The 18,725-nt window shown below is 45.6% G+C and overlaps 1 protein-coding gene across 1 annotated transcript in view; it reads left to right on the top strand.

Moving 5' to 3' along the window:
• The window catches only part of VSTM4 (V-set and transmembrane domain containing 4), a 102,364-nt gene that overhangs the window by 2,300 nt on the left and 81,339 nt on the right, over nt 1-18,725 (top strand). Inside the window, exon 2 of the mRNA XM_033131414.1 lies at nt 4,977-5,375. Within this exon, the coding sequence (XP_032987305.1) occupies nt 4,977-5,375 (399 nt within the window). The remainder of the gene's footprint in view (nt 1-4,976; nt 5,376-18,725) is intronic.

The following is an 18,725-nucleotide window of genomic DNA, read 5'->3' as shown; positions in this document are numbered from 1 at the left end:
CCCTGAAGTGAGTGGGGCAGGCTCCTGAGGACAGAGAGGCATGGGGCGAAGAACCAGTAGCACATCACTGTCCAGGTCGGAACCGAGGGACCCGGGCCATGCCCACCTCTGCGTCCCAGGCAGGGCCAGCGCCTTGTTTCTGTTGGAAGTCCTACCTTCTCCCACATCTGGAAGTTGCCATCCTCCACCTCACGATGAGTATGAGAGGGAGACAGAGAGGATGAAGGGAGGTTGTGTCCTACCCGAGTAGGTGGCGCACTATTTGACTACACTGATGTTCCTTTTGGCTGTTTTCTGAGCTGTTGGTCCTTTTCAGGACACTATACTAATGGGAACAAGGAGGTTAGACCCCATCAGTCTTATCTGCAGGAATGTAATGGTGGTTACAGGCAGAACCAGATACACAATTTGTGGGATCCAGTGCAAAATGCAAACGTGGGGCCCCTCACTCAAAAATGTTGCCCCCACCTGCCCATCTCTCAGGGCATGAAAACTATTACTGGTATTCGAAAGTTATTTTCCCTTTGGAGCTTTACCCTCACCATGCAAGGTCTCATCTTCCTATTTTTCTATTAGGGCCTTACTCTAATAGAACCATGTTTCCAACCCGGCTTTGTTGAATGCTAACTCCTGGCTTTCTGCCCAGTCCCACCGAGCCACAGGCAAGGTCTGGGGCCATGAGCAGCCCGAGGCCCAGCCCACATGGGGCACCCAGGGCTCCCAAGTAACAGAGCCCATGCTTGTTGAAGGAACAAGTTTCCCTGAAGCAGAATCCTGTTCCTCTGTTTGGGCCATTCTGCCCCCTGCCCATGTTGTCATATTCTCCTTTCAGAATTGGCCTTGGAGGCCTCGATTGTGGTGGAAAGTCCCTTCCTGAAGTCTGCCTGCAGACAGGGGTGGCTGCCTGGGCCACAGGGCAGTGGACTTTACCAGAGGGTGCTGAGCTCTGTATTTCCAGCTTGCACCAGGTGCATCCTGTCTCAGGGCTTTTGCAGAAGTGGGACCCACTCCCAGGAAGGTGAATCCTTGCTGCTGCCCGGAATTTTAGGTCATTAATCCAACTCATCCTTCAGCTCCCGGTCACCTCCCCGGGGTCTCTCCCCTGACCCTGTAGGCTAGATCAGGATCCTACTCTGATTTGCCCCTGCACCTTTTCTCTGCAACGTGTGGCACTGTTTGTCGTCACATACTCCTGTGTCTTTTTCCTGCTGACCAGCTTCTTTGTCCACTGGACTGAGGCTCCACGAAGTTAGGAATGCCATCTTCTTCTCACAGTGCCCTGCACAGGGCTGTTACTCAACAAGTATTTGTTGAGCGATTAAGTGAACGAAGCATAAGCTGGGGCAAAGGCTGGGGGAAGCAGGAACTCTGAGTGCGGAGGTTCCCTGGAGGAGTGGAAGAGTCTTCCTCTCACCTTAGTTTCCTGCAATGCAGGGTCACAAAGGAAGCAATTTAGTTCTTCTCTGGACCAGAATGACTTGGACAGTTCTCCCTCCTAGGCCTGGAGAAGCCTGTCGCTGCCCCGCCTGGGGCTGCTCCCTTACCTTACCTGGTGTAGGAGGGTCTAGTGACACCCATCCTTCCCTGTCCTGTAGCTGGCTTGGCCCAGGTTTGCTTGACTTGCCTCTTGCCCTGCAAAGTGTGTATGCTCTGTGTCCTCTTTTGTCACTGAGACCCAGAAGGGAAAGGCTTTGACTCCTACGGACACTGCCTACCTCCCTACTCAGGTAATGCCCTTGTTCCCCAAGGTCTTGATGCCGCTGCTAAGTTCTCTGCTGAGCCACATGGGGCCTGGTGACTGCGGTGGGGCAGGAGCTGTGTCCCTCTCTCTCCTGGTACTTAACTAAACAGCCAGCTGAGCTAACATTGGCCAGGCACTGGGTCCTCTGCCTGCATTTTCTCCCTCCTTCCCGTGGTGCACACAAACTGTAAGGCATCTCCAGTGCCTAGAGGAGCTTGTTACCTTGCCACCTGGCTTTCTGAGAAAGCTAATCACAGGCATGGGGACCCCTATAACCTGAAAGCCTGTGTCCTCTGGAAGCCGGCTGCTGCATCTCTGCTGCTCTCTGCCTTCTGAACCCCTGGGCGGCTATTGGAGTGGGCTCAGCTTGGTGTCTGGCTGTGTTGCTGCTCACCACGGAGCAAAGATTTAAGACTCCAAGGGGCTCTTGAGCATCACAGTTTTAACCACAAAGCCCCGCCCCATACCCTCCTGTTGACAGTGGGCATGACTCTCCGGGCTGGTGGCAGATGTAGGGCTGAAATGAGCCTTCCTGTGAACAAAGTGGTATTGGTTTGCTAGGGCTGCCATAACAAAGTACCATGGACTGGGTGGTCTAAACAGCAGACATGTGTTGCTCACAGTCCTGGGGCCCAGAGGTCTGAGGTCAAGGTGCGGGCAGGGTTGTTGTCTTCTGACCCCTCTCCTGGGCCTGCAGATGGCGCTCTTCTCCCTGTGTCTTCGCGTGGTCTGCCCTCTGTGTGTCCGTGTCCTACTGTTCTCGTTTTATAAGGACACCAATTGTGTTGGATGAGGGCCCATCCTAACGGGCTCATTTTAACTTAGTCACCTCTCTAAAGACCCTGTCTCCAAAGAGTCACATTCTGAGGTCCTGGGGTTTGGCATTCAGTATGTGAATTTGGAGGGGACACAATTCAGTCCATAACAAGGGTCTTTGCACTTCAGTGGGAGAAACATGCTGGAGCTGTTTGTGAGAATATGGAGCTCACTGAAGGCGGAGACGTGCACAGGTAAAGAGGAGAGGTGGGTTCATCTTGGCAAGATGGTGCAGCCCCTTCCCTGTCCTGGGAACTGTCGATTCCTGGCCTGAGCTGCAGAAGTCGAAGGGTTACGAGTTTGCCTCCAGGATGGAATCTGGCCTCCCATGGGGACAGAGCACTTGGCACATTCTCCTGGTTTCAGACACTATGAATAATTCCTCCTCAAGCAGTGTTAACAGGAGGAGACTGGGGTGTGGGGGCTCGCCAGTGCTCTTATCCCACCCATATTGTTTCAATTTCCTGCCTTCCCTAGCTTTCCTTGCCTCTAGTGGGGAGCCCTTGGGGGCGGGTGGAGCGGGACTTCAATTCTGGAAGCCAGCTGCTGCATCTCTGCTGCTCTCCCAGCTGTTGGAGTGGGGTCAGCCTGGTGTTCTGGCTGTGTCGCTGCTCACCAGGGAGCTGCCAGCGTGGGGCCCTCAGGCAGGGCCCTGGCAGTTAGGGGAAATGTTCTCGGACCGATTTAATATGGCGAATGGGCAAGGCGGGTAAGTGGCAGGGAGAGCGCGGGGGCAGATCCTGCCCTTTTGTCCTGTGTGAGTGACTTGCGTGGACAGTGCGATTGTTAGATTGTTGCTAGAGAGCATGGTCTTCCTTGGCCACCCTGTTTATCTGCACACTCTGAGCAGCTCCCTGGGCTGGCTTTATCCTTTGTCACTGTAGACACAGAAGACCTCATTGTTGTCCACAAGCTGCTCAGAGTCCATCAAGCATCAACCTTTTACTTCTGAATTTACTTCCATCTATTTTTTGAAGGTAATGAAAGACTATCCCAGTATGGAAGCTGAACAGTGAGCCCCCACGATGCCCGTGTCCTAACCCCTGAAGCTGTGGATGCCACGTTATACAGCACAAGGCACTTGCTGGTGTGATTAAGTTGAGGGCCTTGGGGTATCCTGGAGCAGCCCCGGTGGGCTTCTCACAGATGAGAACAAAGACGAGAGAGCCCTGACCTTCAAGTAGTGTCTCGCAAGGTGTTCCGTTCATTAAATCAATAGTGGAAACCATACGAGAGGATGAGCTCATTGGCTGGATTTTTACAATGAAGAATATTTTTATGTGTCACCCCCACCCCGCCCGACACATACAGGGCCTCACCTTGTTGACTCACAGCCTCTTCACAGTGCAAGGTTCAGCTCTCTGGTCTCTTTGTCATCCTTCCCCTGCTTACCTGTACCACTGACTAAGGTTCAGAGCTTTTGGTGATTCTGACATGAGGGCCCAAGCCCTTTCCTCTAACCAGGTGATATTTGAGGGACATTTGTGATTTGGGGTGACCTGGGAACCCCTGCTTATGCAGTGGGTGGGCAGGAAATGGTGCTCCTTAGAGTTGTGCACTGGGCCTCACAGGGTGAAGATGTGAGACCCAGTGAGAAGACAGCCCAGCTTGGACAGAGGAGGTTCTGGGCATCTCATGCAAAGCGTCCTTTCTGGGCTCTGTCTGCCAGGGGAAGGCGCTGCCTATGAGCTCGGGGTGGCCCGGATGCCCTGCACCAGCCGGAAGGGCAGCCCGTGGGGTGAGTCTAAGAAACCAAAGGACAGGAAGTAGTGGACAGGGCCTGGACTTCTGGAGCATCTTTTGGGGGTTGGGAGGTTCTCTAATCCCTGGACTCGATCATTCTTTATTCCTGCACTTCAGCTCTGAGTCCAAAGAGACTTAGAGCAAAAAAATGAGAAGCCCTGGTGGTTCTGGCTCCTGGTACTAGTTTAACACATGCCTGACTGATGCTGAGACTCTTGGTGACAGTTGAAATAGCTGAGATAGGGAAAGGTAGCTCCTGGACCCATAGCATTGTCCACTCAGGCAGGTGGTGAGACTGATCCAGGCAGGCTTTGGGGAGGTGGACAGAGGGGCTGAATGAGGGCTGGGAATTTTTAAAAGATTCTAAAAATCCAAATTTTTATGTGAAATCTCCTGAATTTTAAACATCAGCAACTAATTAAAAAAAAAAAGAAACATACCTCTGGGCCAGGTGGTCAGTGGTATTCCACGTGGATAGGACCCTCTCATAGAGGAGACCACGGAAGCTCCCCCTAGAAGGAGCCCACCTTCTGGCCATTCTGAAAGCAGAGAGTGAGCATGGAGGGCTGGGGCAAGCCTAACTCTCTGGCCACGCAGCTCATAGGAGCTTCTGGAGAAAAGACACACCTGTAGAAACGCAGTGGCCTTCCTTACTTCTTTCCTTTTTTCTCTGCAGAGGTCTGTGGGGCCCTCAATGTCACCGTGTCCCCGGGGCCTGTGGTTGACTACTTGGAGGGGGACAACGCCACTCTTCTCTGCCATGTCTCCCAGAAGAGGCGAAAGGACAGCTTGCTGGCCGTGCGCTGGTTCTTCGCGCGCCCCGACGCCCAGGAGGCCCTGATGGTTAAGATGACCAAGCTCCGGGTGGTGCAGTACTATGGGAATTTCAGCCGCAGTGCCTACCGGCAGAGGCTGCGCCTCCTGGAGGAGCGGCGTGGGGCGCTCTACACGCTCTCTGTTTTGACTCTCCGGCCAGCCGATCAAGGGCATTATGTCTGCAAAGTCCAGGAAATCAGCAAGCACAGAAATAAGTGGACAGCCTGGTCCAATGGCTCCTCAGAGACAGAAATGAGAGGTAAGTGGCGTCCACCCATTGGGGAGAGGCGTTGGGGACAAGTCAGTGGTTCTCCCTGCCATCGGCCAGGCAGGGGCCTCCAGGATGGTCCCACTGGGCTAGAACACACCTTCTGGGCCTTTAAGGGGCACGGCCACATGAGCCAGGCCATGAGGGTGAGGATAGATCTTTCTGTGGATGCTGGGCTGACGTGTAGTGTAGACATGGAAGCCAGGACAGAAAGGAGCATGAGCCTGGCCCCACGCTGCCCAGCCCACCCTCTGGGCCAAACCTCCTTCGAGTATGAAAGGTGGGACTGGCTGTAGCTGTGCCTCCAGTGCCGGTCTGTGCAGCCTGATTGCTTTGGGTTGCTGGGCACCCATAGGAGGAGGCATGCAATGGGAGGTCCTGGTGGCAGTTGCCAGGCCTCGGAGCAAGGAAGACTGTTGGCTCTGATCTGTTGCCCAAAGGAACTGATCCAAGACTCATGCTGTAACAGCTCGCTGAGAAATTCACCCGGAAGTGGGCAGAGGACCAGAGGTAGGCCTCCCTTCCTGGAGACAGGTAGGAGCTATGGGCCACATTCTGGGACACCTTCGCTACCAAGTGCCGTATTTGGGAGTTGTCATTTTTTATCACAAATGTTCTATTCAAGAATATACTGCTCACAATTTTAATAAGACTTGCATCGTGTGCTGAAAGTACATCTTTGATTGCCTCGAGTTTTGTCTGGCGCAAGATCAAGAGGATGATAAAGTAAAGCTGATAGTCCCAAATAGGAAAAAGAATCTGATTTTATTACATACATGTATACAGTATTAAAGGCATTAGTCGTGTTTTGGTAGGCTTTTTTTTCAGTTGGTAAAACTCAGTTATGAAAGGTATTTTTAGTATCCTATGTGAGTAAGGGACATGTTAGAGTGAATGATTTACGTGGGTAGTCGTTAAGCAGTCCAACTTTGTCCGTGGAGTTTGCTTATTGTACTGTTCTCTAGCACAGAATGATGTATTATCTGAAATGTCGTGCACTTTTTCTCCTTAAGCAAATCAATTCAAGAGAATAAATGACGATTAGTATAAATATATATTTTGGCACAGAAAACAGAAAAATACATCAGATGGCTGACGGCCGAGGAGGAAATCCACTCTGAATATCACTTGGCTCAGAAACTTAAGTTTGTGTATATGTCCTTTTTATTTTTATGTCACAGTATATTCTGGAGCCATACCCTAAGTATCTTGGCAGTAACGACTCTGTGTCAGTTGGAATAGATAAACAGGTTCCCTACGTTCAAGTGAGTGGAACCATTTAGTTCATTCTTGGGACTCTACTTTCAGGGAGTGAAGTGGGTTCCTTCCAGAACATGTATGTGTGTGCTTGCTCCAAAAATCCGAGGTCCTTCTTAAGTGTTCATGGGAAATAAAAATCTGCCCCTCTTCTTCTCCACCCCTCCACTTCCCTTGTCCTCCACCCACTTCCTGCTTCCTCCACTTTCCTCTTCTTCCTCCCCTTTCCTCTCTCTTCTCAAAACCCCCTTTCTCTTTTCCCCTTTCTGTGCCTTCTGTCCCGTTCCTCCCCTCTCCTCTCTCCTCTCCCCTTCCCTTCACTCTCTCTCTCTCTTTTCTTGTTCCTCTTTCCTGCGTCTGCTTCTCTCTTCTGCTCTTCCTGTCTTTCATCCTACCCCACTCCCCATCTCGCACCTGGAAGTGGTTCTCACCTCACAGGGGAGCCTCCCTTGCTGTGTCTGCTCTGCCTCAGAGCTTCCTGTTTCTCACACTTCCTCAGCCTCTGGCAGGTCCATGGGTTTCTGACAAGAAGATTCAAAATCTGAGGAAGCCATGACCGTACTTCTAGAAGGTACCACTTAGGCTTCCAGAGATCTGTGCTGAGAGGGTTGTCGAGAGGAAACCCCAAGTGAATGGCCTGAAAGCAGACGCTTGTTTAGGTTGGAGCACGTCTGCTCTAGGCTAAAGGGAGTGGTGGAGGCTTGGCTGCTGTCCTTCCTGTGGCTCCAGCCCCTCCATCGGGCCTTCCCGCAGGCCTTGCTTATCCAGGGGCCTTGTTTTCCTAAGTCCCTACCTCAGTAGTTATTATATGGAAAACAAGAGCAAAACAAACAACACAATGAAAAATTCTGTAGGCAAATATGTTTGGACTGGAATATTAAATAAAAAACTCTCAGAGGTGTTTCTGGATTGAGTGCCTTTTCTGGGCTGGGCCCCATAGCCCCTCTTTTCTGACATGCTCACTTTGCTTCTCAAGCTATCCATGGGAAGGGAAACTTCCTTGGGAATTCTTTCTCCTACTACCCCACCTCCTGCTCTTGACCATGCACTATTGTGTTCTCCTTGCAGTGTTCTTAATGTGAGCTCAAATTGCTTGTCTTTCCCTGTGAACTCCCAGAAAGGCTGATGCACGGTCTTTTCTCATCTTGCTGTTGCAAAGGGAGGTGGCACGTGCTGATGCATTTAAGGGATGGTTCCTGGCACAGGGCAAAGGTCAGAGGAGTATGGCTCTTGTTATCTACCCTGATTTCCACGTGTTGGTTGCTTTCTATTGCAAACGTAATATATGTAGCTCAGTTAGAGAAAACATTGAAAAATTTTCATTGAAATATATGAAAATGACTTGTTATATCTCCACCCAGGCATGACTTAACATTTCTTTGTAAATCCTTCCAGGCATTTTTATGCAAATGAAAATTAAAAACTTTATTCCACTCCTACCATAAATACTGTTTCGTGCTGGCTTGTCTCACATTACTAAATAGTGTGGACATTTTCCTGTGGTGTTAAATATGCTTCCATAACATAGTTTTAAATGTGGAATAACATTCCGTGATGTGGATGTACCACAGTTTAGCTTCCTAGTTACTGTCATTTACGTTGTCTAATCCTTGTCAGTAAATCTCCACTCAGGTCCCTGTACTCAGAATCAAGTCCTGGATTGCCAGGGCCAAAGGTATACTCAATTAAAGACTGATAGAATTTAAAGAGGTAATTTTGCCCCGAGAGTAGGTAATGAACTTATATTCCCACCAGCATTGAAAATGCCTTTTTCCCATGGATTGGTCTATATAATATATACTTTTGGGGGATGGTGCTGCTGATGGTGGTGATGGTGATGGCAGCTATGAAAGCCTGGAACAAGATCTGGTACACAGTTGACATTGAATGAGTACATGATGAATGAATGATATGGTCTTTGATTGCACTTCTTGCTATGGGTGACTTTGAGGTAGGCATGACTTGGCGGATAAAGTTATTCTCTCTGGAAGACCTCCCCTCTCTTTCTCTTGGCCTGTTCCAATTGTACATCTCATTTGAGATCCCGTATCCATCCTTCCTCTTCCATCAGTCCTTCTTTGCGTGTGCCAGCCTATGGAGACCTCTTCCACCTATAGCATCCTGCAGCTTCTGTTTTTAACACTGTTTGCACAACATTGTGTAGTCACACCAAGGTTTTTTGTAAGCTGCTGTGGCACAGGGATGATGTAAAAAAATATTACATGTAATAAAAGAATCAATGTCAAAACTAAAATGCGAAAGTCTATGTTTCCCCTGCTTCCACCTTAATATCCCACTTCGACTGCCATCCCCAGAGGAAATCGTTGTTGGTGATTTGGTGTAGATCTTTCAGGTTCTTCTCCTATTGGCATTCATGCAAATCCACACACACATATGTGAACAACACTACACTCAATGCTTTGTAAGTTTTGTTGATGACATGTACTTTTTTTTGGGAATTGATATTACATAGTGAGACGACACCAAACTGCATCCCATCATTCCCCAGTGATGAAAACTTAGGAAACGTCCAATTTTTCATTGATGCAACCAAGTGCTTCAGTGAACACCCCAGTATTCATTTCCAAGTGTTTCTGTTGGTTAGGTTCTTGAAAAGAAAATTGCTGGGCCTAAGGCTATGCATTTTTAAATTTTTAATAGACAATGCCAAGTTGCTCTCCAAACAGACTTTACAAATTTATACTCTGACCATCATTGCTGAGAGTATCTATTTCCCTGAAGTCTCATTAACAATGGACATTATTAATCTTTTCCATTATTTATCACAATGATGGAGAAAATAATATTTCATTGTTGGTTTAATTTCAATTATTATATTTAATACTATACAATTTAATTTAAAGTATGTATTCAATTAGTGAGATTGTACATCTCTTCATGTTTATTGACTGTTTAAAAATTTTCTTCTGTCATTGCCCATCTATAACCTTTGCCTATTTTTCAATTGCTTGCTATCTTTTTCGTATCATTAATTTGGTAGCTACCGTGTTTCCCCGAAAATAAGACCTAACTGGAAAAGAAGCCCTAGCATGCTTTTTCAGGATGACATCCCCGGAACATAAGTCTTAACGCGTCTTTTGGAGCAAAAATTAACGTAAATCCCAGCCTTATTTTTGGGGAAACACGGCATTATATATGATGCACAATTTTCTTCCTATTTGTTACTTGTCTTTATACTTTACTTACATTTTTACCCCATAGATATTTTACATTTTCAAATTGGTCATGTTTTCCTTTAAGGTATTCCTTTATCCAGTTGTATTTTTAATTGAGATATAATTTATATCAATAAATTGCACATGGTACCTTGGTTTTATATCTTATCTGGGAAGTGTTATAAAAGTGTTTTCCATATTTTTCTTTAATATTTTTAAAGGATTAAAAGAAAGTTTTATTCCTTTATCTCTTTGTAATCTATCTTTATATAAGGTGTGGAGTAGCTAATTTACTGTTTGTTTCCATATGGCTATTTTGTTGTCTCTACATTATCTACTGATCACATAAAATTCACCTATCTTGAAATGCTACATTTTTCATAAGCTAAATTTCAACATTTAAATGTAAGCTCTGTCTGCCTCACCAATATAGCACTATTTTAATTATTATAGAATTGGGCAAGTCTCCTTATTAGTCTTTAAATAAATGTCTTGCCTATTCTTAGACATTTAGTTTTTCCTTTAGATGATCTTACCTAGTTTTGTAAAAATTATGTTAGGGTTTGACTTTACTGGGATTTAATTGGCTTTATAAATCACCTTGGGGCAGGTATATATATCTTGTACATCTTTATGATTTTAAATGTTCCTATCCAGGGACCTGTTGTGTTCCTTCATGAATTGAGGATCGTTTTTAAAAAAATATCTTTCAGTATAGATTTCTTCACGTAAGTCTTGAATATTTTTATTATGTTTATTTCTAGATATTTTATACTTTTAATAAGGATCTTTAATTTTTTTTATTTTTTAATTATAGTTGACATGCAATATTATACTAGTTTCAGGTGTACAGTACCGTGGTTAGACATTTACATTACATATGAAGTAATCCCTGATTAGTCTTGCACCCACCAGATACCATATACAGTTAGTACAAGATTATTGACTATATTCCCTAAGCTGTACTTTACATCCCCGTGACTATTTTGTAACTGCCAATTTGTACGTCTTACTCTCTTCACCTTTTTCACCTAGCCCCTTAACACCTCTCCCAACTGGCAACCATCAGTTTGTTCTCTGTATGTGCCATGTTTCCCTGAAAATTAATATAAGACCCAGTATTATATTATATCATATATATTATATTATATATCATATCATATCATATCAATCATATAATATATTAATTATATTATATTATATTATGTTATATTATATTAAAATAAGACCAGGTCTTATATTAATCTTTGCTCCAAAAGACACATTAGAGCTGATGGTCTGGCCAGGTCTTATTTTCGGGGAAACACGGTACCAAGTTATGTTTATAGCAGTCTATTTTAAGTTAATGGTCACTTAAGTTCAAACACATTCTAAAATCGCTACCATTTTTACTCATCCCCTCCACGTTTATACAGAGGGTGCCACAAAAATGTATACACATCTTAAGAAAGGAAAAAACTGTATTAAAATTGTAATACTCAATATATACCAATAACAAAAGATGAATACAAGTCACATTTGACTTCTGCAATTACAAGAGGTGCTCAAAGTGGTTACCATCAGTGTAATTTTAATACAGTTTTTTCCTTTCATAAAATATGTATACATTTTTTTGGCAGTCTCTGTATTTTTGTCATTATGTATATTTTTTTTGTGTGTGTGTTTGTGTGTATTGCTTAATTTACTGTTGAAATTACGTATGATCTTCCTATTTTTGCCTTTTAACCTTTGTACTAGCTTTAGTGTTTGTTGGTCTGCTGCTTTCTTTATATGTTGGCATTTGTCAGTGAGAATTTTTTTCTTTGCAATATTTTCTTATTCATATTTTTGATTTCTTTCTTTTTCTTCTTAAAGAAGTCCCTTTAACATTTCTTGTAATACTGGTTTGGTGGTGATAAACTCCTTCAGCTTTTTCTTGTCTGGGAAGCTCTTTATCTGTCCTTTGGTTCTCAATGATAGCCTTGCTGGGTAGCGTAATCTTGGTTGTAGGTCCTTTCTTTTCATCACTTTGAATATTTCCTGCCAATCCCATCTGGCCTGCAAAGATTCTGTTCAGAAATGAGCTGACAGTCGTGTGGGAGCTCCCTTGTAAGCAACTGCTTTTTTCTTGCTGTTTTTAAGATTCTCTATTTGTCTTTAACTTTTGGCATTTTAGTTATGATGTGTCTTGGTGTGGGCCTCTTTGAGTTCATCTTTTTTGAGATTCTCCTTGCTTCCTAGACTTGTATGTCTTTTTCCTTTGCCATGTTAGGGAACTTTTCAGGCATTTCTTCAAATAGGTTTTCAATCCCTTGCTCTCTCTCTTCTTCTAGTATCCCTGTGATGTGAATGTTGTTACACTTGATGTTGTCCCAGAGGTCCCTTAACCTATCCTCATTATTCTTTTTCTTTTTTCTGTTCTGATTGGGTGTTTTACACTGCCTTGTCTTCCAAATTGCTGATTCAGTCCTCTGCTTCATCTAATCTGTTGTTGTTTCCATGTAATGTATTCTTCATTTCTGACTGTTTCTTTTTATGTTTTCTATCTCCATTTTTATGTTTCCTATCTCTTTGTTGAAGTTCTCACTGAGTTCATGTATTCTTCCCCTAAGTTGATTGATCATCCTTATAACCAGTGTTTTGGACTCTGCATCTGGTAGATTGCCTATCTCCATTTGGTTTAGTTCTTTTTCTGGAGTTTTATCCTGTTCTTTCATTCAGGACATGTTTCTTTGTCTCCCCATTTTGTCTGCCTCCCTGTGTTTGTTTCTATGTATGAGGTAGATCTGGTATATCTCCCAGTCGGGGCTGAGTGGCCTCATGTGGTAGGTGTCCTGTGGGGCGCAGTGTGCAGTCTCCATGGTCACCTGAGCTGGATGTTCCAGGGCTGTGCCTTGTATGGGTTGTGTGTGCCCTCCCGTTGTAGTTGATCCTTGATTGTTGTTGACATGTCAGTGGGTGGGATTGATCCTCAGGCTGACTGGCTATGAGGACTGGCCTTGATTGTAGTGAACAAGCTGTTGTGTGGGGGATTCACTTTAGTGGGGCTCTGGAACCTGCCGAGTCCACCTTTTGGGAGTGTTTCTTGTGGTGCTAATTGGGTGGTGCTCTGGTATAAGTTGAAACTGGCCACCAGGAGTGTTGGTTGTGGAGCCTCGGGGGAGGGGCTCCAATGCATGCCAAGGTCAGCTGCTGCCTGTACTTGGCCCAGGGCCACCTGGTAGGACCTACAACATGATGTATAACATGATCTGTGGTTGGTAGCTGTTTGTGCTGGGCCTGGATGCACCTGGGAGTGATTATGCTGTGAAATGAGGCTGCTGCTACTAGTGTCCAGTTTGGGGACACTTATCAAGATGATCAGGGCATGCCAAGGCCAGCTGCTGCTTGTTTGGGGTTTGTGGACCTTTGAGAGACTTTAAGAAAGTCTGTAGTGCAGGCCCAGGCTGACTGCTTGTATGGATCAGCTTCTGAAAGAAGTTCATGCCGGGCACATGATTGGGTGGTCTGAGTCTCAGAGAATTGCCAGGGTCAGGCAAGGGTGGTGTTAGCCAGGTTAATGGAGAGCCCAGATTTGGCACTCACCTGCACCTGCAGACTATGTTGTGGGAGAGCTCAACAAAGGAACAGTGCTGTCTGCCAGCACTTTAGTTCTAGAGAGAGCTGTCCTTCCATTCCTGGCCCTGAAACCAGACCATTCAGTTCCTCCCTATATGTCCCTGGCACTTTTTGAGTTTCTGTCCTTTCACTGGAGCTTAGGGTGAGTGTTTGTAAGCCAGTGAGTTTGTACTTGGGCCCTTTAAGAGGATGTCTGGGTTGACACCAGCCCTCCATCTCACCCACCTAGACTGAGTCCCTGCTGATTTTCACTGCCAGATGTTGTGGGGACTCCTCTTCCTGGCTCTAGTGCTCTGGGCTGGGGTACGTAGTGCGGGGCTTGGACCCTTTGCTCCTCAGGGGGCATCCCCACAGCTGAGATATCCCTCCTGAGTCTTAACTGCCACACGTGGGTGTGTTGTCAGCCCATTTCTCATCTCTGCACCTGCTACCAGTCTTATCATGGCTTCTTTATATCTTTATAGGAGTTCTGTTTAGCTAGTCTTCAGGTGGTTTTAAAGGGTGGTTGTTCTGTAGTTTAATTGTAATTTTGATGTGGTCCTGGGAGGAGGCAAGCACAGCATTTCCTTATTTCGCCATCTAGACCAGAAGTCTAAGATTTATCCCTTCTCCTTACACACACACACACTCACACAGAGATCTCTTTTAAATTGGTTATTTCTGGTTTACAGAAAAGTTGTTGACTTGTATTTGGCAATATAATGACTTATCTTATTTTTTCAGATGTAGTCTTTTTCAGTTGTTTCTCAATGGTGTTTGTGAATACATGTTATTACTTTTGCCAACCTTATTGCAGTGACCAGTACTTTAGAGGTGGTGAGTCATCTACCCATAATCTTTTTGTGAACAGTACTAGGAATTTTAACTTTACCATTTTGGCTTTTATCTTGACCATGTTTTTCCATTTAGCCCACATGGCTACTCTTAGAAACGGTCAGTTGCCCTACGAAAAAGCCAGCTTTGAGGTATCTGTGACTTTCTCATTATCATCACTAGTAAAACTATCAGAAAAGCATTATGGATTAGCCTGACAATGCCTCTTAGTAATATACCTTTTCCTTTTTTAATTTCTTAAAACCCTCATTTAAAAATCTTCTAAAGAAATGAGCTATTGAGCCATGAAAAGACATGGAATAATCTTAAATGCATATTACTGAGTTGAAGAAACCAATCTGAAAAGGTTACATACTATGTGATAACTCTATGACATTCTAGAAAATGCAAAACTATGGACATAGTAAAAAGATTAGTGGTTGCCAGGGTTAGGTAGGAGGGAGGGGAGCTAGGACTAGGTGGGGAGCATAGATGATTTTTAATAGTGAAAACACTCTATATGATACTTGGTGGTAGATACATGTCATTTTTCATTTGTCCAAACCCATGTACTACACCAAGAGTGGGCCCTAATGTAAACTGTGGACTTTGGGTGATGAGGATGTGTCCCTATAGGTTCATTCATTCTAACAAATGGACCCCTGTGGTGGGGGATACTGGTAGTGGGGAGGCGGTGCGTGGGGGGGCCGAGGGCATATGGGAAAGCTCTGCCTTCCCCTCAATTTGGCTCTGAACCCATAACTGCCCTAAAAAAGTCCATTACAGAAACCTGTCGTCGATAGATGAAAAAAGTTCCTTAGCCTATAGTTTTCCTACTTTTTTTTTAAGACTCTTGCATGCCTCTAGCCGTTTGGCACTTTCACATTTTCCAAGGACATCTTACTTCCTCTTAGCTGGCGTTCTTTCTGACCTATTAATGGTCACCACTTAAGAAAGGTTACAAGTTCTTCTCTGAGGAGGGAAGGGATGAGAATGTGGTCAGTGAGCCCACCAGCTGCAAAGGTCACTACTGGGAAAGCTCACTTGGCAGGTGGTTGAATAAATGACTCTCATGGATATTATTAGGGTGCCACAACTAAATTGTCAGGAACGCCGATTAGAGTCTAGCATCTTTAAATTGTATATATTACCGTGGAATCAAGTCTATCACCAGAACACCAGTCCATATCATTTATACTTGGCTTTGCTCTTTGCAGTAGGAAAGAAAGGGATGAGTTACAAGAGGTGTCCAGGGAACTGGGCATAACCTGTGGCCTGTCAAACCCCATCCTGCATATCTAAGATGGTGGCTCCTGACAAAGTCCAGCTCGTTAGTTATGTATTTGTAAGATGCTTTACCAACGTCATGCAAAATTAAAAAACGAGAACAAAACCCAAGACCAAACCAAATAATTGACTCACCCCAATATCAACAGTATCATTTGCTTTACTTTGCTCTTTATATTTTTGAGTTTCCCCCAAAATAGGGTTAATCTTAAGTGTGTACGTATGGTGACAAAAAAAAAAAAAAAATCAGTAGCCAATTATTGGGGAAAAAATCTACACGGACAAGTGAATTTGTCATGGCTTTTGTCCTGGTGACACCCTTGAAAGTGTTTGGGTGAGAAATGTAGGCTGTATTAATTTAGGGTAAAGCGTAAGTTGCCATTTTATGTTTTAACTGCACAAATTATAAAAATATGATGGAAAATTGGGGATTCTGAAGAATGGGGAAGTATTAAACCGGGGTTTATCACACACAAACCATGTATGTGTGAGATTGTGGGGGTATTGTTCCCGGCTATAGGGTTATTGGTGCCCTGTGGCACAAAATGAAATGATAAATAATGAAGAATGAAAATATATGATGCTCTAGATGACAATAGAGTCATGCTTGGCTGATTTTAGAGAATCTGTCATGCCAAATGAACTTGTCAATGTCATTTTTATTACATAAAGTAGAAGGAAAGGCAAAGAATGTTACACAGTTTCTTCACTTACTTGTGCCATACAACCATTTCACTGAGTGAGAAGCCCTGCCTGCAGAGAAAATGGATCAAAATGTCCTAAGTGACACTCTGGAGAGGTTTCCAGTGGACACAAGGAGGGTCAATGTTGGGTTTGATTTCGTTTAATTGCTTTATCAATGACATTGAAAAAGGAGCACACAGCCCCCTAATGAACTTTACAGAAAATACAAAATTGGGAAATGTTCTTAACATCAGCGAGAAGCACAACATAATAAAAATGAATCCAGAGAGGTAAGAAATGCAGGCAGGAAATAGCTGAATGAGATTCAATTTGGAAAATGGCAAAGCAATACATTGGGGGAGAAAGAATCGCAGGCACTGTTGGATAGTCAACAGGAGGCTACGAGGCTGTCTCTGTGAAGGGACTTTGGTGGCGACAGTGGTGAATTAGATGTGATCTGCAATGTGATATGGCAGCACGAACAGCTGGTGTCATTTCCGTCCACGTGCAAATTGGCCTGGTGTCCCTGAGAAGGAAGGCGATTGTGTCGTGTGTACTGTGCTAGTGAGACTCTATTGCAGACTGCGCAGTCCGCTCTGGGAACCTCATTTCCAGAAAGACAGATTCAAACTAGAGAAGAGTGGCAAAAACGATAAGGAAATGAGTGGCAGCCTTCAGAGACATGATCGGTTCAGCCGAGGAAGCTTTGCTGGGCTCAGTGAAGAAATTGCGTTGGAAAATAATACGGGCTGCGGTGTTTACAGTGCTCGGTGGATTCATTCGTCCCTTCACTCAGTGGTCATTTAATCGAGCAGCTGCTCTGCACCAGGCCCTCACTGTGCTGGGGACCTGGGGACACATGAGTGGATCTGTCCTGTCCATAGGGTGGCAGATGCAAAAAACAATAGGGTGTCACAGTGTAAGTGCAATGAGAAGGTGTGAATGGGGCATTTTGGAACGCATAGGAGGCGCCCAGGATGAGGGAGAGGGCAGTTTGTAAGCTGATACTGACCATTTAGGTGGGCAGGGAATGGGCAGGAGAGGCATCTCAGTGTGCAGGGAGCCCTACGACAGTGGGTTAAGGCTGCTGGAGCCTAAGCTGGGAGGCAGGGGCGGCTGTCGTTAACTAGGGGAAGGAGGCAGGGCTGTGGTGGGAGGGGTTGTACCAAATAGTAAGGAATTCACACTTGATTTATGGGTTAGTATTGTTGTCTAATGATAAGCATTACCAGGGCCACTGTTAACAGGCAGATACACAAGTGTCTGCCCAGGAGATTCTGATCTGTTTGGGATGGAATTTGAATATGCAAATTACAGTCTAGGTGATTTTTATCATCAGGCAGCTGGGGAAATCGCTGCTTTAGACTGTGGAAAGCCCTTGACGCATTTAAAGTCTTTAGCTAGATTCCTCTGTTGGCTGCTTGGGACATGGATTTGGGGGGAACAGTGTAGGGGGTGAGGAGGCAGAGTCTTTTGTAGTTGCCTGGGCTTGAAATGATGGAGGACTAAGTTTGGCAGGAGGAATGGAGAGACGTTAAGAGGTCACATGAGAAGCCTTTAGGATTAACTGGAAGCGGGAAAGGGAGAAAGATATGGGATAACACCCAGGGGTCTAACTCAGGGGGGATGTGCAGGGTGGTGCCCACAGCTGACAAGGGACCACAAGAGACAGAGCTGCTCCACAGGGGAAGTTTCGGATTGAGAGTGAGACGGCCAGAGGCCCTCCTCACTGATGTCCAGTAGGTACAGAGACCCGTGGAGCCGATGCTCCTGTCTGATCTCGTTTTAGTGACAGCTGATTTCTGAGTCAGGCCGGCAAAACCATGGGAGTGGGTGTGATCCCCAAAGGGCAGTGGCCAAGGATGGAGGCCTAGGAACACCAACATTTGGAGCTTGGCTCCCTGTGGGCCAGCCCATCGGCTGTCTGGGGAAAGTCAAGTGTCCTCAATAGAAGAGCAGCTCTGGAGGGTGAGAACACAGAAGCTCTTTCCCAGGATCCCAGAAGGTCAATCTGTATGAAAGACAGAGGAATACAGAAGCCAGGTGGGAATGAGGTATACGCACTCCATCCCAGCAGCCCGGTGACCCTGTGTCCTCCGCTCCAATGACAGCTATCGCGAGGTAACTGCTTCTCACTCATTCATCATGAGCAGGTAGAGGCAGGTGTGGGCCTCACTGCAGGTGAGCCACAACGAGGGAACGCACCGAACCCAGGGATAGCAGGGAGACCAGTGCTGAGTGCCCTGCACCCAGCAACCCTGGAGGCACAGCACGGCCGCAGTTGGTGGAACAAGGAAGGCAGGATGGGAATGAAGGGAGTGAGCAGAGCTTTGGGTACTTTTCCAACAGGGGGAGGGCGAGCTGCTCATGTGCTCTCTCTTTCTGAGGGTGACTTACTGATTTTAAGGGTGCTCAGGGGTTGTTGAATGGAAGGCATCATAGATAGACTCGTGCAGAGATTTCCACATGTTCTTGGTTCTTGGTAGCCTTAGGCCAAGAGAAATAGCTAACAGGTTTGCTTTCTAGG

Source organism: Rhinolophus ferrumequinum, chromosome 16 (genome assembly GCF_004115265.2).
Source record: "Rhinolophus ferrumequinum isolate MPI-CBG mRhiFer1 chromosome 16, mRhiFer1_v1.p, whole genome shotgun sequence".
Taxonomy (NCBI): Eukaryota; Metazoa; Chordata; class Mammalia; order Chiroptera; family Rhinolophidae; genus Rhinolophus; species Rhinolophus ferrumequinum.
This window is presented reverse-complemented; position numbering and strand designations above follow the sequence as displayed.